At 34.9% G+C, this 21,608-nt stretch overlaps 1 protein-coding gene across 5 annotated transcripts in view; it reads right to left on the bottom strand.

Annotated features, from left to right (window-relative positions):
- Positions 1-21,608, bottom strand: part of CPED1 (cadherin like and PC-esterase domain containing 1) — a 271,872-nt gene that overhangs the window by 140,931 nt on the left and 109,333 nt on the right. For all 5 annotated transcript variants that reach the window (XM_046669323.1, XM_046669321.1, XM_046669319.1 and 2 more), the window contains 5 exons: positions 8,699-8,841; positions 7,807-7,879; positions 6,465-6,623; positions 5,119-5,223; positions 3,419-3,588 (listed from right to left, as the gene is read on the bottom strand). In XM_046669323.1, the coding sequence (XP_046525279.1) occupies positions 3,419-3,588; positions 5,119-5,223; positions 6,465-6,623; positions 7,807-7,879; positions 8,699-8,841 (650 nt within the window). The remainder of the gene's footprint in view (positions 1-3,418; positions 3,589-5,118; positions 5,224-6,464; positions 6,624-7,806; positions 7,880-8,698; positions 8,842-21,608) is intronic.

The following is a 21,608-nucleotide window of genomic DNA, read 5'->3' as shown; positions in this document are numbered from 1 at the left end:
TAACTAAATGGTTGGCCAGATCACCCTGCTAATCCTCAAATTTGGGACCAGAATAATCTAAATTGCAGACAGAAAAATTGCTGGTCCTGATGATAGATAATATTGGGCAGGATGTTGACTTGACTTTCCTGGGTTGTGTTATGAATCTCCAATTCTACCTCAGCAAAATGGAAATAACAATACTGGCCTTACTTCACAGGGATGCGATGAGAATTAAATCAAATGCTCTGTGTTAAGTTACGTTTTATAAATATTTATTGTCCCAGATATTGTGCTGGGCACTGTGGTAGAGAAGAGATGAATAAGGCATATTCAATTCATTCAAAATATAAACATCAGATAGGAAATTAAGAAGAGTCAAGGAATTAAAAATATTGCTAGTGTTGGAAGGTGTGATAACTTTATTGCAGTATTATTTTTTAAAGTCCTCCTTTTCTTTGATATATACAACGAAGTAATTAGGAGTGAAAAAAAATGATGTTTAGCCTTACTTTAAAATACTTCCTTTTTTTTTTTTAAAGAAAAAATACTTCCCTCCTCCCAAAGAATGAAAAAACAGATAAAGCAACCATGGGTGAGATACGTTTAGTCGAAGTTTCACTAGGTGTCATGCCAAATTAAAAAAAAAACAGTCTCTGAATTCATATGAAGCTAAAGCTCTAAGCGAAACATAAAATACCCAACCCTGAAATGTACATAAACTGAATTTTGGAAATGTTACTCTATTAATGGCATGAGATGCTTTGTATGTTAAGGCATCCTGCAGTGATTTCTTGTGTAATTTTGTTAAATTATTCGTTTTGAAAATGTGGAACAGCACGTGGTTAGAGTGAAGCACATTTGCAACTTTATATCTAGTCAAGTGAAAACTAGAAGCTGGGTCACAAACATTGATTTTAAGGTTTTCATTCTGTTCAGCATTACACTAACTCTTCTGGGACCTCTGGATTCTGAACCTCAGGGCACCGACATAATTGTCACCTCTCCTAACTGTTGCTTTTCTGACTTTCTCTCTCTTCATGTTGTTGCTATAATCAGATAATCTTTATTTAAAAGGAAGGATGAAGTCATTAAACCCCAGAGATGGTAGAGGTATGTAAAAATTGGCTTTTTCTGTAGAAAAACCTGGAGGTGACCATGTGAAGGTAACGGCAATGAAGAGTGACTACATTTGACCTGCTCGTCTGCATGATGTACTAGAATAAAGCAGTGGACCATGGACGAGAAGGCCAGGGTCCTAGTCTCACCTCTATTTCTATTAGCTGTGTGGCTTGAGCAAATAACCCATTTTCTCAGCACGTCAGTTTCCTCATCTGGAAAAAGCGTAATATGCATCCTCCTTATAACACAGCATGGATGATAATTAAACACATATATGCTCATAGGTAAATTTGAAGATAATTAGCATTGAGTACTCTTTCTTGAAATGTTCTAAGAGTATTTTACCTAATTGTTTCTTGATAAAGATCTAAAGTTTACTTGTCTCAGGGTTAACTTATATAAATCTTTCAAACTCATCTTGCTTTTCCTATAAAAGAAAGAAAAATATTTCCCCCACTGTAGATCCTAAAGTCATCTTTGAGTGGTGTAGAAACACAAAAAGGTAAGGATACTAATATCCACTACCTCCTCGCATGGCAGCGTACCAGATGCCATGCGGTACATGGAGGTTATCTTCTGTAATTCTTCTGAAATAATACATGGTCGGGAGTATGATCTATATTTTATAGATGTGGAAACTGAGTCTCAGAGAGGTCAAAACTTTACCTGCTGTAATTAATCAACTCTGAAGTTGGATTTTTGAATCCAAGTCTGTCTGATTCGAAAAAGTCCTGACTCTTTCTAACTATTCTCAACACTGACTACCAGTAAATTCCCTCACTGGGAGGGAATCACTTAGAGTCAGGTTTCAACTCAATATTCTGGGTTTAAGCTAATTCAGTCACTTAATCTTACAACATACATGGAGCTTAAGAAAAACACATTGGGGAGCAAATTTTCCAAAGCTTGCCTATCTCAAGGGAATTTAGTCAAAGTTAGAAGCAGAACTTAAAAAGCCTCCGTGGGGGCTGGCCTGGTAGTGGTGCAGTGGTTAAGTTTGTGTGCTCTGCTTTGGTGGCCAGGGGTGGCAGGTTAGGATCCTGGGCGCAGACCTACACACAGCTCATCGAGTCATGCTGAGGCAGCAACCCACATACAAAAAATAGAGGAAGATTGCCACAGATGTTAGCTCAGGGCCAATCTTCCTCACCAAAAAAACGAAAATTCTCCTTGGTTAATCGAGTCTTTTCTTCCTCTATTGATAATGATGAATGAGAAAGTCTTGGATTATTTGAGTGAGAGCAAACAACAAACAAAGGGGCATTAAGCTATATTATTTAAAACTTAACTTTCAAACAAACAAAACATTCTGTCAGGCCTTCCTAATTCTGAGCATTGAGGGAATAAGTCCAACTTCATAAAGTTGTGGCAATGAAAGGGAGTTCTGACTCTGAGAGTTGTCCTAAGAATTCTTCAAATACGTGATTATTTGCATTTTTGAATTATACAAAAAAATTTCATTCAAAACAGTTCTCATTATATCCTGTGGCAGAAGGAAATGAAGTACAAGTCAGTAGAATGGGGGCCATCCTGAGGGTGAATGCAAGAGACATCAACGATCATGGCACGGCCATTTAGTCTTTCATCTCCCTGAGAGGTTTAGGTTTACTTCTGTTTTCCTGGCAGTAGAAAAGTCAAATATTCCCTTAATTCCATCATATAAAAATGAAGCAGACAAAACTTGAGGCGCTGCGCCCTTTCACCAACTACGGGAAGTGTTAATATGCTCTCTGGCCCATGCTAACCCTTAGTCCCTCATTACTCCTCATTAGAATAGAAGTGGAAATGGGAGGCCAAGGACATTTTCTCCCAGCCAAACATTTCCCTCTGAGGTCCTACCTTCTTAACAACAAAAAAAGCTCTAATATCATGGCAGAGACAGAACATATTTATAAATTTGGATGGATTTTTCCCAAATAAAGTCACGCCTCAAAAACTAAATAAATACTCAGACCATCTGGGCTCCACTCTGACTGATGGTTCAGAAAACAAATCGGACCCAATTCTTTCTGTCTGATGCTCCCGTAATTCAAGGATATATATCATAGAATGAAACTAGATTGAAGCTTTTAATTTTAAACATTACTTTTTGGTAAAGTCCTGCTGGTTTGAAAAACTGTTGGACATATTTTTGTTAGTGTTTGAAGACCACTAGAATCATTATGGTTTCAATGCTTTAAAGAAGCTTATTTTCCAGAGCATGAATTTTTGGACACACTTCTTTTTGTTGCTTTCTTTAATGTAGGCAAAGCCTTTTGAAATCAATCTTTAGACTAGATTTTTTGGATTGCACAATTCAAATTTGTGGCTGTCTTACCATTCCAGTGGATGTAGCTGTGCTTTTTTATTCAGGAGCTGAAATTGTTCAAATACATTTAAAAGAGACCAGTACTGGGTCAGGATTGAATCAGGTTTTCCCATAGGATTTGCCATATCATAAAATTCACGCATCAAAGATTGAATCCCAGGAGTAGTGGATGGGAAGAGCTGAGAAGGAATATTCAAAACAGATTATCAGAAGAAGTTATGGAAAATAAATAAAAGCGCAGTGTTACTAGAAAAGCCTTTATATTTATTCAGATATTTGAAAAATCAGATATTTATTAAAAATCTAATGGTCAGTACCATAATTTAATTTTCTGTACAGTTGTCAAGGTAAATGCCACTTTTTAAAAGTATGGAACTAATTTTGTTGATGATCATACTTCCAAGTGGGGTGAATGGAAGCGAATTTCTCCTTCCTATAGGTACCGGAAAACAACTGAATAATGGAGTGAGTCAGGCAGCAGAAAGAATGAGGAGAGATTCTCTTGAGTTACAAGTGAATTATGTCAGGGTGGGAAATATTACTCCTACCAAAACAAAAAAATCTATGGCTCTCCGCTTTCTACTCTTGAGAGTTAGGAATTTGGGGTTTGCCCTTTCTCTGGCAAAATAATTCTTCAATTCTTCTTCATATTGTGGTGGGAGATGTTCTCTACATTCACAATATCTTCGATTATCAATTCTGAATGGTGAGGCCAGCTCTTTTTGATTATCTTTGTATAGTATTGAACCAAACTGTCACGAATATAATACTTACTATATTTAAATTAATTAAAATGATAATCTACTAATTAAATTATCTTTGGGGCAATAAGTTTACTTTGAACCCTCCAAAATATGGGGCAAAATTCTAAAAATGAGTGTTGAACATTTATTAATTAGTAAATCGGTTACAACTCATACAAGTAGCATACGAATACACAGACTTTTTAAAAGTAAAAAATAACTGTTTAATCCAAACAGATTAATAACAAATTATCAGTGGATTTTTTAAAATGCTATTTTAAAGAGATGTTTTGTATAAACAAATCTTACGTGGAAAAATACAAATCCATTATAGCTTATCTATATAAGTAGCAGAAATAGAAAAAAGCAAGTACTGAGCATGCACATATATGTAATAAATTGTCCTTTGATACCGACTATAGATTAACAGAATCCACAAAAAATACACAGAAAAGAAAACAAATGCCTTTTATTTTTTTAGGCTGAAACCAGTAAAAAGTTGTAATTATTTACATTTTCTTTCTTTGAAGTTTGCTGTAGAATTACAACAAATTAAGACATATAGTTTTCTAAAATGTTGTTATATTCAACAATATTTGATTTTACACAAACAAAAAGGGCATAAAAAAGCAGAAGGAAATTTTGGTTACATTGTCCCAAAGCTAAAAGCAAAACTTCTTTAGAAAAAGTGGACATTTTTCTCCCTTAAGAACTGTGAAATCCTGCCAGCTATCCTAATCGCATATTCTTTTACCTTTAATAAGTCACACAATACTTTCACTCAAAGTAAAGAATATGGATTCTGCTCATCTTAATGCTTAGATCTCTGAAAAGAGGGGAGAAGCTTAAGATTTCTATTTCTTAAAGAAATATTGTCACCTAGTTTGAAGTCAAAATTAAGTAGTTTATGGCTGATCTACTATAATCTCAGTAATCAAGAGGGATCAAATATCACTTTTATTTTACCAGTTGGAATTGTCCCAAACTCCCAAGTTCCTTTATGAAAGTCATAATTGAGTTAATCTCCTCTAAAGACAGGCATTGATTTAGTTCCTTTTGATAGTTTTCACCCTGTAATAGGGGGGAAAAAAACCAGCTCTTAGGCAGTTGCTGCAAAGTCAAACCATGCTTAGCCCAACTGCCTCCCACTTCATAAACCAATGAAATTTTGAACTCTATAAGTAAACAACTGAGCTAATGAATGCTAAATAACACATAGTAACTTCAACTTGTCACAACAGTGAATATAAGAGAACTTCATATTTGACAAAGAGGACCTGAAGGAAAAGCTCACTAGTGCTTTGGAAGCAAGGCTGGGCAGATGAGTCCAGGAGGGCAGAATGCATGCGACAGTCTGGGAATGCAAGAATCTCCTTTAGCCTTCAGGGTACTAGAGATCAGAGCAGCACATTTACACATGCATCTCATATATGAGACATTACCATGTTGGCCATAGATTCTAGTAAACAGACACTCCCTCCTTATCACATTCATTTTTTCTAATGGATCCCTGAGAGCAGAAGGTACACATATTACCTATTCTTTCTGGGTCAAGTGGTTCTAATGGTTTTAATGACAACTCAACTCACTAAAGAAGGAAAACAGGAATTATGGGGAAAAAAATCAATAAAATCATAAGGACACAGCAGTCCAGAGGTCTATGTGATATCTGTTACAAACATCTCTCTGTAGGGCACTGATGTTTGTGAAACCTTTCACGTTCTGCTCTTACAAATTTGTTGAATATAGTTTTTAAAACAGAAAGATATATAAAGAATAATACTGTACTTAGTAATCGGTACAGATTTTTTGAGGCATCAAGAAAACTTGTACTAACATGCCATAAAAATTAACCAATGCTACTCTGAAGCACTACATCCTAATCACCAGCACCGAACCAACGATAGTAACCAGATGTGAATATTCGTATTCTAAGTCCAGGCCCTTGACATCAATCTAGAGCACTCATTGTTACTCTAGCCTGCCTCTAAAAAGTTCTAGGATCCCATTTAAAGTATTCAATAACATGTCAAATGTATTACTCAGAATAGCCACAAACATTCTTTTGGGATTAGGAACTGCCTTACTTCATTTTCAACCCACAATTTCATCATAAGCAGTCACTCCCATACCTAGTTGACATAAAAACAACATTGGTCCTCAGGTCAGAAAAATATTAAAAGGTTTAATATAGCTGATCCAAAATAATTTCAAATGAATTATCAAGTTGCTTAACTGCACAATAAAGAAAACGGCCCTATGTAAACAAATGACTTGAAAAAATATTTATCAACACAAAACTATGCACTTACCTTAAATACACCTGATTTATAAAGTCTCTGAAATATCTCAGAAAATGAAGATTCGTTAGAGAAGAGAAAATTGAAAGTGTCTTTTAAAAGGAATTCTTCTGAATTTTGGTCCTCAAAATCCATATTATCATCATCTTGAAAATTTAAATGCTCGTGCACCTGTGACAGAGTGAAAACACAGCAAATATTTTTCTTTGACCTGTTTTGAATGCAGTGGAATCACTTGTAAGACAGGACACATTTCCTGTTGGATTGTAGATCAGACCTGACATCTAGTGGTCTTTTTGGAGGTCAACAGGTTTATAAAACATAAGTAATGTTCTTTTGAAAGATACAGTTCTTTACAAGAAAATTAACTAATGGATTATAAAGTCACATTAGTTTATCTTGAAACTATTGTTAAAAAATCTGAGTTCATGGAAGATAATATGTAACATTTCTGAACAATAAATTTTAAAGAGCACAGCACAAACTATTAAAGGTATGTAAAATAATGAATAAATGACCATTAAAAGATGTAGATTCCTAGTTTCAAAATTTTCTGGATACCATTGGGCTATTCAACTAAATGTCTGAGCCACATATAATGTAATCATTCTCCTTGTACAATTGTTTGAAAACCAGTCAATGCAATACGAAGTTGAATTCTGGTTGTACATAATTTTATTTTATTCCTCTTCCCACCCCATATCCCAAGATCCAGCTTTTAATAAACTAATTAAATAAATTGTTTTTTCATCTTTTTGACACTAAGGGCTATTTTAGATGAAAAATATGTTGGGGGAGATGATGTGAATGAGTTAATTTGATTTGAGATGAGGTAAAACAATCAGAGTGTAAAAAGAACACTTCAATTTACACAAACTGATACTAGAAAAAATCATATATTTCAGAAATTCCTATGGCTTTTAAAATTAAAATAGAGGGCAATTTTAAACTAAATATCTCTATGTAAAGAATAAAAGAGTTACCTTTTTTTATAAAGTCATGTGAATAAGTTGTGTAGTCTGCTGTTTTCTATGATCCAAATTTCTGCTTTTCTGCATTGATACATAGTTTTATGCCACGTTTATTTCAGTAACAGTGGTTGAATCATAGAAAAATCTACGCTTGTTCTATAGGGATATATAAATGGGGATTGGAGCTCAAATCATAGATTTTCCACATAGTAGTTAATTCTCTGAGCCACCATAAATATAAGCCCTGTAGTGACTTAGATGCAAGTTGCTATTTATTGATTGATTACTATGAATGAAAACAACACACACACACACACACACACACACACACACAGATCTGTCAGCAAAAGTGGAAACTCACGTGAGGGCTTTGACATACTCACTTGGAGCACTACAGGGTACCTGAAATTGCCGTAACCGATGTCAAAAGTTAAAAGTTGAAAACATAACCGGCATCTGAAATAAAAATACAAAATAACATAAAAATATATTCTATTTGCTACATCTATTCTACTATTTGGTATCATATTATTAATAATTACTATGGTTAAATTTCAAGGTCTGTACTAATTAAAAAGAGCAGTGGATTGGGTAATCTAAAATTCCATGTAATTATGTTTGGATTTAGAGTCTGTTTCGTTCCTTATGAAAAAGACAAATATACCTAAAGTATTCATAACATATTAAGCTAAACAGTGAAGTTACTCCAGGAAAACATAAATATGGAGGAGACTCTGCTATCCTACAAGCTGGCATTCTTCTTTAAATATAAAGCAAGATAATGCTTGAGTCACCTCCCCTTTTTTTTGACATACTAGATTTAACATTTCTCTAAAAAAAAGGCATTAAATTGTATTTAAGTAAACCATATTTTTCAGGGCCAGTCTTTTCCAAAGTGGGTGTCAAGGTCTTTCTTCCTAGTCTGTCTTAGTCTAGAAGCTCTGATTCGATGAAACCTATGGGTAACACTTCTGGTATTTGAAATCCTGGTGGCATGGCTTTCAGCATCATGGCAACACACAGCCACCAGCGTGTGACAACCGGCAGACAGTTGGTGTGGTTCCTTGACTGGAAAAAGAACCTGGGCCGCGGTGGGGAGAGCACCAAATCTTAACCACTAGACCACCAGGGCTGGCTTCATATTTGTATACTGACGTAAAATTTTCCAAGTAGCACTTACTTGTAATAATTAGGATATATTTTCACTAACAATCAATTTTTAGATGGTAGATTTTTTTCTTCTTTTTCTTTTTTTACATTGAAATTTGTTTTTACCTATTGAAGGCCTTTGGTCCTGGAGTAGATGGTTCACTGAATACCTCAGCTGCTAACAGGAGCTTGCTAATTGCTTCCTTCATCTTCTCAAAAGCCTGAAGAGGTGAGCTGGCTCTCAGGAATGTCTCAAAGAATGTCTGCAGCTGTGAACAAAGCAAAGGATTCATTTGTTGAAACAACAATCTCAATTTGTCTCTCTATCATTTCCAAGGAAACCAGTTAGAAGGACTCCTTTTAGGTTATCTTTTTTTGTCACACTAAGACAAAACTCCTTAAATAGAAAAGTTGGACAATCTAAGACATACATATTGTATAAATTATATCTGCATGTATATAATATACTGAAAGTATATTATATAATGAATATATATTATAAATAATATATAATATGTATATGCATTTAAAATATTTTATAACCCTTTACTTGAATATGGGGTGCCACTACATCTTATAATTTCAATCACTTTAGACATGCTTACTCCATTTTTTTCTCATTTCATGGCATCTAACATGGAAAGTGAAGTGGCACTGTAACAGGGCTTGTGATCAGAACGCTCAAGTTTAATTCGTGACCTACTAACTAGGTGAATTGGGACTCAGAACTCACTTCTGTGAGTTTCTGTGTACTTCTCTTTAAAGTGGGTTAACGTCTTCCAACAAGAGAGTTGTGAAGATAAGTTAGAAGAAAATGTATTTGAAAGCCACCGTAAAAAATAAAATTCAAATTTAAGCTTTTTATTATTATCAATTTTCTGCATACACTGGAATAAAAATAACTAAATTCAAGTTGCTTCTTCATGGTATTTTGCTATGGGAGATCTAAGAGCCAACGAGAGAATCTAAGAGAATCTCAGTGTCCTCCTGACATTTTCATTTCAGTTGCATGTGGAGAGGATGGGGCAGTATTACGAAAGGGTGAACGATGCTCAGATTTATGTCTTCTTAGGAACCCTGTAGGTGGTACCACAAATAGCTATTTTTATTTGCTTAAATACTAAAACAATCACAACAACAAAACCACTTCTTGAGGATGCTTAACAACAAAGCTCAAGTCAAAATTTTTAAAAAGTATAAAACAAATCTCATATTGATTCATAGACTCTCTCTCGATAAACATACTCTTTCAAAGATGAAGAACAAAAAATATTTTTTGAAGAAACATGCAGCAGGTACTCTATTAATGTTTTTGGAAGAATAGACCAAATTTATCTAAACTGCATAAGACTGCAAAAAGAAAAACTTTTTGTTGGTATGATAATGAAGGACAGATACTGGCACAAATCACCTGGGGGAAATGGTAAATGTATCTTTAAAGTACACAAGCAAAATTCCCCCAAGAGAAACAAATACTTACTTCAGAAACTTTTAACAGCTGGAAAACAGAAACCTAATGAGATGTACGCTTTAAGACCCTATGAACACATCATTAGCATTTGGCAATTGGAGATGTTTTTCCATTGCTAAGGACTAAGGAAAATGAATGTAATAACTGTATGATCAAAAGAAAACAAATTAATGCTAACACTAAAAATGTTAACACCCTTGAGTCAAAATAGAGTAACATTATGTTTTCCCAAATAAAAGTAACTCATCATATTTCACTCAGTTCACCATATCATGTAGAAAGGATTATTGATGATATTACTTCATTTTCCCACTTTAATGTTCCCTGAAGACCACAGAGGTCAAGGTTAATAATTTAAGAAACTTGGAAGTGTTTGTGTAGCATATAAGATATGTAAGAGTGATTATTAGAGTATATTCTCCATGGTGAAAAATAATTAGCAAATTAATGCCTTAGGGTTGTATTAATTCTTCTTACTAGGGAAATGATTATTTCTTAATTTCTGACTGTAACAATGAGCAGTGAATATAGGCTGCCAGTACATCAATTCAGTCCCATTCAACTGAATTTTTAGTGAGAATTTACCATATACAAAGCACTGTGCTGTGGGCTTTTGGGGACAAGGTCCATAGCACACTGGTAACCCTGTAAACTCTAGAATCAAAAAGTCCCAGGCTTTATGCCTGTTACTATTAAATTGCGAGACTTTGTGGGATTAATAAGCATGTACTTGACAGAAGTACTGCTAGGATTAAAGGAGAGAATGTAGAGAAGGTATGCCACAGCCAGCACACGTCAATACTCAGACATGTTACCTCCTTTTACTAATTAAAGTGAGACAAGTCTATAGCCCTTTAAAGGAGATTTCAGTTAAAGTGGTTGTTGAACCCAGATTCTCATATGCATGATGTGGAAAATCAAAACGTCCCCCTGGGAATTCAAACATTTGTGACATAAACCAAGGAAAGACATTTTAAAAATAAATGATAAACTTTTCAGTAAAAATGTTTTAAAGAGAGAGAATAAAGAGGTATGATGGTTGTATGGATCCCTCCAGTGCTGCGCTTCCCAACAGAAGTGAAAGAGCAGAACAGAAGAACCCAAATAACTGGCTTTTCTCTCATTTTCTTAAGAACTCAGCCTGCTAAGGGAAGGACTAGGCTTGACCAAGAATCATGAAAGCAGGAGAATCTGAACACAGCTCCATTATGAACAGAAGTGTGAAGAGAGGAGAGAGAAATGATGCTCAAAAAGCACGATTCAAAATGGGGTGACTTCTTTTAATTTTGTATTAGTTCTCTTCCCAATTTTTGTCTCTGTATGCATTTTCTTCTATCTCATTGCATGTTTTTCAATTTATTTAAGCCCTTCAATTCAAAGAAAATTCTAGATGGGTGTCCTCTTGTATCTAATTTGTTTAGTACAGTGGCAAGAAAACTACATATACCAGAAATGAAAGTAGAATCATGCACATGCTTAATAGGTATTTTTTAAAAATCATCTACTTTCAATAAGTTGCCCAGAGAGGGCACAATACTTCTATCAGTGCTTATAACTAATTCACTTAGGCTAAGCGGAAGACGTCTTTGAGTATCTGATTGTATTGTCACTTGTTACACTAATTTTATTTCCTTGCTCAAATTACTTGAGTTCTGTACATCTCAGTGTGCTCAGATGTAGAAAGACAGATCTGTGCTCGATGATTTCATCAGACAATGTCAAATCTGAAATTATTTGATATTAATTCCATTTAAAGTCATCAGAACCTGAAAAACACATTTTACCCAGGAGCCTTCTTAACTCAAGCGTAAATACCTGAAGAAGCACCTTCACCTTCCTTGATAATCCACAACAATCAAGCCATGAACTCAAATATCAAGGAACTTCTCTCTCTGTAGATCAAGATTTTTAATCAATGTTTTTGTGTTACATAAATATGAGAATATAAGATCCTAAGGAAATCAGTGCCTTGTCAGTGAGGTAAAAGTGAATAAAAGAACATCTTAAAACTCTTAACATGACATGAAACTATTTTAGGAACTATAAATTTTCCTCCTTCATTGTAAAAATGAAATACAAATTCAGCACAAAATAAATGACATAGAAATGACCTTGTAAGATCATGGTTGTTAAACCAGGCAGTTAAAGCATCACCATTTGTTTGCACTTACGTAAAATTCAAGCAATAACCCAGTAAGGTATTTATAATTTTTACATCTATCCATTCAAGCGCCTCATTGTAATATACATAGATGCATCAAAATTATCAACTAAAAATGGAAGGACAAGAGTAACGGAGGATGTCCTTGAAAATATTTGTTGGAAAACTTCAGTTACGTCTTTGATATTTTAAAATACTTCTAAGGCACCTTATATCCACCTCATTTCCCCATCCCTCTTCTCAAGTCCCTCCCATGCTAAATTCTTGGCTTCAACTAATTAATTCCCTTTATCCTCCCAATAAACCCTTAAATAATAAATCTTTGGGCAAGTTGCTTTCAATGGCAACACGTGTCACTCTGTGTTAAGATTGCTGACTTTCTTGTCTGCTCTCACCACTAGACTGGCAGATCTTTTAGTGCAGAAGTTACATCATTTTATCTTTGGGTGGCCAGTACCTAACCAAGACTAGGTATTGAGTAAATATTGTTGAATAAATAAACCTAAGTATAACATTACAGAAACCACAGAGTCTTTGATAAGAGAAACAGTTTATTGGAGTTTCTGGATAACAGAATTTTTCTCCATAGGACAGCATGTTTATCTCTTGTTTCCATCTCATGAGAGAGGGAGGGTACGCATTTTTCTGGTAACTTGTAATAAAACTTTTGAAAAATAGAAGCTTACAGCTGTTCAAGAGGATTTTTGAGATAAGAAAATTTCATCTAAGAGTTAAAACAAAGAATGAAAGATTAACCAGTATTAGAGTTTTTTAAAAAGTCATGTTCTTGACTAACTGAGAAACTATAGCAGAATACTGATATTTCAATATTTTGAACTTTGAGTAGTGTTTAATAACACTGTACCTTACTAAAGTTTAACAGAATTTCTCTCAATATTATTGTATGCGAGAGAAATTTTCATTTCTCAGAATAAGGAAGAATATTGGTATTTAAAATAATTTTGCACCAAGAAGCATATAAAAAGATGCTCAATATCACTAATCATTAGGGAAATGCAAATCAAAACCACAATGAGATATCACCTCTCACCCATTAGGATGGCTACTGTCAAAAAAATCCATAAAATATTAAGTGTCGGGAGGGATGTGAAGAAATCAGAATCCTTAGACACTGTTGGTAAGAATGTTAAATGGTGCAGCCACTACACAGAACATTATGGAGGTTCCTCGAGAAGGTGAAAATAGAATTACCATATGATCCAGTAATTCAACTTCTGGTATCTAGGCAAAAGAATTTAAAATATGATCTATAAAAGATATTTGCACCCCAAGTTCATAGCAGCATTAGCCACAATAGCCAAAAGATGGAAGCAATTCAAGTATCCATCAATGAATGAATGGATGAACAAGATGTGGTCTATACACACATTAGAACAGTATTCAGCCTTAGAAAGGAAGAGCTTTCTGACCTATACTACAACATGGATTAACCCTGAGGATATTATGTTAAGTGAAACAATCCAGTCACAAAAGACACTGTATGATTCCACTTACATGAGGTATCTAGAATTCATAGAAACAGAAAACAGAATGGTGGTGCCAGTGGCTGGGGAGAGGGGGAAATGCAAAGTTATTGTTTAATGGGTATATAATTTCAGTTTTGCAAAAAGTTCTTGGAATTGATTGCCCAACAATGTAAATATACTTAATACTACTGTACACTTAAAACCGTAACTTAAAATGGTTAAGATGGTAAATTTTGTTTTGTATATATTATTACAGTTTAAAAAATTTTTAAATAATTTTGCAGTTTTCACAGCCTCACTCCCTCCAACAACCATATTTAAATACTTGCTAATTCTATATCACCAAAGTCCAAAAGAGCACGTCATTAATGGTTAGCAATTTTGCAAAAGAAACAAAACAAAAAATAACCCCTCCCTTGCTCCACTTCTCAGCTCCTGCAAATAGCAGAAATAATCTCCATCTCTACTCCATCTCCTCTCAGTCACTGCTGTATCCATAAGCACTCTTTTATCCTTGAACTTTTTATTCATTTGTTTAGGATGAGAGATATAATGCAGCAAGCTCGAATGCTGATAGGAATGCTCCAGAAGACAAGAGAAATTGATGGAACAGAAAGTCTAGGGGATGACCATCTCAGTTTATAGTCAATGCTCAAAAAGGAAGTATCACATAACAGCACAGACCCAATTTCATCTCTAGATAGAACTAAGGGCACTCAATTAAATATATGAACTCCAAGATTCTATGTTCTTTGATCACATTAGAATAAGCATGCATTTAAATCCACCTATTTTTAACACAGTAGGAATTTAAGGGTTCAGCATCAGTATTAATATTATTTTAAATGTAAGCATGGAGAAAACTGGTTCACATAAATACATAGATGTGGATGGAAAAGTTTCATTATAGCAACATGACTTAATTCTTTGAATTCCCTCCAAGGTATATGAAAAAAACCACATAGTGATTTATCATGAAATATTTAATTTTGTTAAAAACTGAAAACAATCTGAGTTGTGAAGGATTTATGTAGTGTTTGACACATAATCACTATGGCATCCTTCCCTATCTCTAACCAACACCATAATTACATTGGTCTTTTTGTTTTGGGGGATAGTTTTTTTTGCAGGATTTTTGCACCCTACAGCAATCATCACCATAATGTTAGGGAAAGATGAGAGCTACATCTTTCTTTTGAAGATCAGAAAAGTGTCTATGAAAGAGATGGGAAAAGAAGACTGTCTTGAAACTATCCACATGCCTGTGAGCCCGGTGGAGAGTCTTCATGGATCCCCAGAGGCACACGACATCTGCCTGAGGATCACAGCTCTGGATGTGTCTGGCCCAGAGGAACACATCCACCACACATCAGAGGGCTGGGGCAGGAGATGAAGTGCTAGTGAGCATTCTGGATCCTAGGGAGAAGTCTCCTTTGTGTTTTAAAGAGACATGATTTAGGGGGGAAAAAAATCACATACTTAAAAATAGAAGAAGAAAAGGACAGAAGATTTGAGAAAGGGAGAAAAGTGACTAAATTACAAACCTAAGTATTGATGTAATTTTTTATTTAGTGCACATGTGGTATTCAAATATAATTCTATGTTGTATTTAATAACAATCACTAACCTTAGCCAAGCTGACACCATGTACCAGACTGTGCATTACTCAAGCACTGTTTTGTTTATATTTATAGCAATGCTATGAGGCTGATGCTCATTATGCCCATTTTATAGATGAAAAAACTGAGGTTGAGAACGCAAAGAACTTGCTTAAGGTTATGCAGCCAGGAGGAACCAATATGGGCGTTGAAGCCAGTCTGCTTGGCTGCAAAGTCCTTGCATTACTTCTGCCGTTGTGGCTTTGATTATAGTAGATTTAGGAATGTGGATGACCCTGAAATACAGAAGAATGAATCATCTGTGCTTTTACTTCCATGGAAAATGTGTTTGAAACTGTCACAATTCTCAAGCACATACCCTTACACTCACACATCTAAAATAGCAATTCAACAACTTGAGCATTTGTGTAGCCTAATTACCTTTTGGAAACACTAAGAATATTTCTTTGCAAGTTAAATCAATTGCCTGGATCAAGAACAAATTTCATGTTGAGTCGAATGATTTAAGAACACAAATATTCTCATCATTTGTTTTAGTTCATCGAAAATTGACTTGCTTGAGGGTAAACCAAGAAAAAACTGAATTAATTGGCTGAACCTAAATTAGGATAGTTTTTACTCATTCCCTGGAATTAGATCAAAACTCCAATATTTAAATAAGTTTCATGCTTCCAGTGACATGGATAATTTTGTTCATTTGTACTTCTTAACAATTCTAAGCTTTAAATCATACATTAAACTGAGAAATTCAGAAAGCAGAGTCTATGCAATCTAATCAGTTTCATAGTTGAAAATTTTAAATTCTCCCATGTGTCTCTCAGAGAATTGATCAGAAGCAAGGTATAGGAATACAAAAGGCCGTGAACAGCATAAAAATTTAATTATTTGCTTTGAATGGTAGAACTCTGATTGCACTATATTCCACCTTCTCAGAGAACTGGCAGTTTATTGTCCCTTCTGGAAACTCTCAGTGTGATATAAAGGAGCAGAGAGATTTAACAGTAAAGAGCAAAGGCTAAAATTGTAAATATTTTCATCATTGGATTCTCTATATGTCTACTCATTTTCTTTATATGAATGCCATTGTTCACAACTATTTTCCGTTAAAGTTAAAACACAAGCCTTCTTTAAGCCTCCAATAAAATAACGTCTGATAGCTTGTTTGGAAAACTTTACATTTTGTTAATTGTCTCATATAGAAAATGACATTGAAATCTGGTAATATTTCCAACAAGTAATACTTGTAACAGGTAGTACAAAACTTTGCAAATAGGGATGCGTTTGGGAGAAAGATACCTATCTCATACATCTATAAATACTTTCAAATGAGTAAGAAAGCAAAAAGGGAAAATATTTTCCATTTATGTTCTGTATATTTAATGCAGGGTATCTATTTTAGGTCTTATTAAGTTTCCTGGTCAATCACAAAAGGAAAAGAAATATATTCATTAAAAATAAAGAGTTCTGGTTGTACAATAAAGACAATGATAGAATAATATACTCTAACTTATGAGGGCTGTAGTGTTAAAGTCTGTTGAATCCATAGTAGATTTATTACAATTTTCTGCTATTTTCTTACATTTCTCTCATATCAGTTACCTTATACCTCTTTCTTACTAGTGTTCAAACAAAATTCATTGTTTTGTTTTTTAAAGGTTGTCACCTGAGCTAACAACTGTTACCAATCGTCTTTTTTTTTCTGCTTTTCCCCAAATCCCCCCAGTACATAGTTGTATATTTTAGCTGTGGGTCCTTGTAGTTGTGGCATGTGGGACGCCACCTCAGCATGGCCATGTTCACACCCAGGATCCCAACCAGTGAAACCCGGGGCCACCGAAGTGGAGCGCGTGACACGTGAACTTAACCACTCGGCCATGGGGCCGGCCCCAAAATTCATTCTTTTATATGAGATATTTCAAATGAGCATTTAATTACTATGCATAATTTGAAAGTTTATGATTTAGTATTCTAATTAAATACAATGCTATATAGCCCATATCAACGTCTTCTCATTGTGGTGCTGACTATCCACTTCTGAGTTCCCTGTTCCCAACTACTTTTTCTTTCATTGCTGCCAGAGCAATCTTTATGAAGCACAGCTCAAATCACATCATTCCTCTACTCATAGAGAATAGAAGTCCTCAATATTTGCAGAAGGAGGTGGTATAATAAACAGCAGAAACCCTTTTATACTTTTTGCTACAAAGAGACAGCTATTTTTATATGAGGATTCAAAAAGCAACACACACAATTCTTAAACATTTTAATTTCATTTGTTTAAATTTTTAAAATGTGACACATCACATTAACAAAATGAATAAAAATCAATAAGTTTCAGCATCCATTTATGATGAAAACTCTGAATAAAATGGGTGTAAAAGGAAAGTACCTCAACAGAACAAAGCCCACATATGACAAACCCACAGCTAACATCATACTCAACAGTGAAAAACTGAAAACCATCCCTCTAAGAAGAGGAACAAAACAGGATGCCCACTTCCACTACTCTTATTCAATCTAGTCCTAGACAGAGAAATCAGGCAAGAAAAAGACAGAAAAAAGCAACCAAAGCAGAAAGGAAGAAGGAAAACTGTCACTATTTCCAGATGATGTGATTTTATATATAGAAAACCCCCTAAGAATCCTCCAAAAAACTATTAGAAATAATAAACAAATACAGTAAAGTTGCAGGGTACTAAATCAACATACAAAAGTAAGTTGCGTTTCAAACACTAACAACAAAATAGCAGAAAGAGAAACCCAGACTACAATCCCATTTACAGTCACAACAAAAAGAATAAAATACCTAGGAATAAATTTAACCAAGGAGGTGGAAGACATGTACACTAAAACCATAAAACAGTGATGAAAGAAATCAAAGAAAACACAAAGAAATGGAAAGATTTTCATGGTTACGGATTGGAAGAATTAACATAGTTAAAATGTCCATATTACCTAAAGCAATCTACAAATTGAATGCAATCTTTATCAAAGTTCAAAGGACATTTTTCACTGGAATAGAACAAGGAATCCTAAAGTTTACGTGGAAAGACAAAAGACCCCAGATAGCCAAAGCAATCCCGAGAAAAAAGAATAAAGTTGGAGGCATCAAAATCGCTGATTTCAAAGTTTACTACAAAGCTATAAAAATCAAAACAGCATGGTACTGGCAGAAAAACAGACACACAGATCAATGGAACAGAATTGAAAGCCCAGAAATAAACTGACACATCTATAGACAGATAATTTTTGACAAAGGAGCCAAAAACATACAATGGAGAAAGGAAAGTGTCTTCAATGAATGGTGTTGGGAAAACTGGACAGCCAAATGCAAATGAATGAAAGTAGACCATTATCTCACACCATACACAAAAATTAACTCAAAATGGATTAAAGACTTGAATGTAAGACCTGAAACCATAAAACTCCTGGAAGAAAATATAGGCAGTACATTCTCTGACATAAGTCTTAGCAGTATCTTTTTGAATATGTCTCCTCAGCCAAGGGAAATAAAAGAAAAAACAAACAAATAGGACTATATCAAACTAAAAAGCTTTTTCATGGCAAAAGAAACAATCAACAAAATGAAAAAAAAAAACTACCAATTGGGAGAAGATATTTGAAATCACGTATCCAATAAGGGGTTAATATCCAAAATATATAAAAAACTGATACAACTTAACAACAAAAAAACCAGCAACTCAATTAAAAAATAGGCAGAGGATCTGAATAGGTATTTTTCCAAAGAAGATATACAGATAGCCAACATGCATATGAAAAGATGTTCAACATCACTAATTATTAGGGAAATGCAAATCAAAACTACAATCAGATATCACCTCATACCCATCAGAAAGGCTATTATTAAAAAGACAAGAAATAACAAGTATTGGAGAGGATGTGGAGAAAGGCAACCCTCATACATTGCTGGTGGGAATGTAAAGTGGTGCAGCCACTATGGAAAGCAATATGGAGATTTCTCAAAAAATTAAGAATAGATCTACCATGTGATCCAGCCATTCCACTTCTGGCTATTTATCCAAAGAACACTAATTTGAAAAGATATATGCACCTTTATGTTCACTGCAGTATTATTCACAATAGCCAAGACATGGAAACAAAGTAAGTGTGCATCAATGGATGAATGGATAAAGAAGATGTGATATATACACACAATGGAATACTACTCAGCCATAAAAAAACAATGAAATCATGCCATTTGTGACAACATAGATGAAGCTTGAGGGTATTATGCTAAGCGAAATAAGTCAGATAGAGAAAGCCAAAAACTGTACATCACTCATACGTGGAAGACAACAACAACAAACAAACACATAGATACAGAGAACAGACCAGTGGTTACCAGAGAAGAAGCCAGTAGGCAATGGGTGACAGGGGTAAAGGGGCATATTGTGTATGGTGATGGATGGCAACTAGACTTTTGGTGGTGAACGTGATATAGTCTATATAGAAGCTGAAACATAATGATGTGCACCTGAAATTTATATAACGTTATAAACCAATGTTACCTCAATTAAAAAAATCCATAAATGTACATTCCTTTGTCAATCTTATACAGCCAAGGTCTTTTATTTGCATGTGGGTGAACTAATTGGAATTGCCAGGCATCTAACTTACAGAAACCTTACCCATAATGCATTGGTTATAATTACAACTACAGCAAGAGCATAAAAACACTTACAAAGAAATCTCAGGGCAGAATCTTTGCAGACTTTACAATCTCCCCATCCCCAAACTCTGAAAGTTGTTAAGCCACATGTAATTTACCTGCAATGTTTTCAAGCAATTTTCCTAGATTTATTCTTTATAAATCTTCAACTTTGCTTTTATGGAAACAAGTCTGTCTCTTTTTGCACTTATAGTTCACCAGTGCATGACGAGGGACGCATACAAATGCTTGCCTCAGGCATTGAGTTCTTGCATTCAGCAGTCAGCATGCTTTACCGCGGACACACAGAGCATTGCTTAACACCGCAAGTAGTTAAGTGGTAGTTAAGAGAGATTTTACTCACTGGAGATCTGAGGCCTAATCCTAATCATATTTACTAGTTCTGTCATCTCTACAAAATCATGACTCTTCACTTCCTCATCCATAGAATGGGTATAAAACTATCACCCAATCTCCCAGGGCTTTTAAAAGTATTAAATGAGACCACGCAGGAGAATACATTCAGAAGTATAAAATGACAGTGGGGTCATTTTACGTTTTACGTGCAGGAAATTCAAGCTCTTCAGGATCTGATTCTAACATATCTTTTCTGGTTTCCCCCACTCCACAAATCCTATGACTTTTTCCCTTCCTTCTTTCTCCATCCCTCCCACTTCAGGCTATCTACGGATTCTTTCCACCTCAAAATAAATACACAAACTAGCCAAATAAGCCAGCTCATACATGTGAGACTATAACCTATGTTCAACCTGCATGCTTCCTGATGTCTTTCCAAAGTAAATGCAAACATCCTTGCCTCATTCCCAGGGAAGCCCTATTCATTTTCCCAAGCTTGGAAAAAAATACTACCTATTTTGTGAAATCTACCTCACTTTCCCCAGGCTAAATAATTCTCTCCTACACTTGACTAGCCCAGTAACTCAGCCACTTATTGCACTCTGCTCTGTAGAGTTACTTATAAATATGTCTTTCTCCCCCACTCACTGGAGAGTTCCCTGAAGGGAAGAACCAGCATTTCTCTTTTGAGTCCCTCTCCACATTGCCCAACACATAGGTATCCTTTAGACAATTTTAGAATACAACTCAGTTGAATTGACTATGAACAATTATTGACACAGTCAACATTGATTTTCCTTTAAGTTGTTTTTGACTCTGTCATCAAACACAAAAATTTTATTCATGCACGAAGGAATAGATTAAATACATTAATTTCTCACCAATTTATTATGGGGAGACTATATTGTTTCTCCACCTTACTTGATGAAGGACATTCAACCATTAGAAGCTTCATTCTCATCTGAGAGTAGAGAAGTCACCAGACAAGATACCTTCCCCCTCCTTTCTCTTGTTGTCTCCTGACCCCTAATTAACTACTTCCCTGTTCTCACATTTAAATTCTATCCTGTGAAACCTGTCGCTAATCTGCTATAAAGTGAAAATCTTTCTTTTCATTGGTGTGGTAGTTTGCAAAATCTGGTCACGAATTCTTCCCACCCCTGTAGGCACACCCTCTTGCGGTGTGCTTTTGCACTTCCGCCAGAGGTGAAGTCTATTTCTTCATCCCTTGAATCTTAGCTTTGGCACATATGATCTTCTTTGGTTAGTGGG

This window comes from Equus quagga, chromosome 8, assembly GCF_021613505.1.
Source record: "Equus quagga isolate Etosha38 chromosome 8, UCLA_HA_Equagga_1.0, whole genome shotgun sequence".
NCBI classification, from domain to species: domain Eukaryota; kingdom Metazoa; phylum Chordata; class Mammalia; order Perissodactyla; family Equidae; genus Equus; species Equus quagga.
Note: the sequence above shows the minus strand (reverse complement) of the source record. Positions and strands in the feature narration are given on the sequence as shown.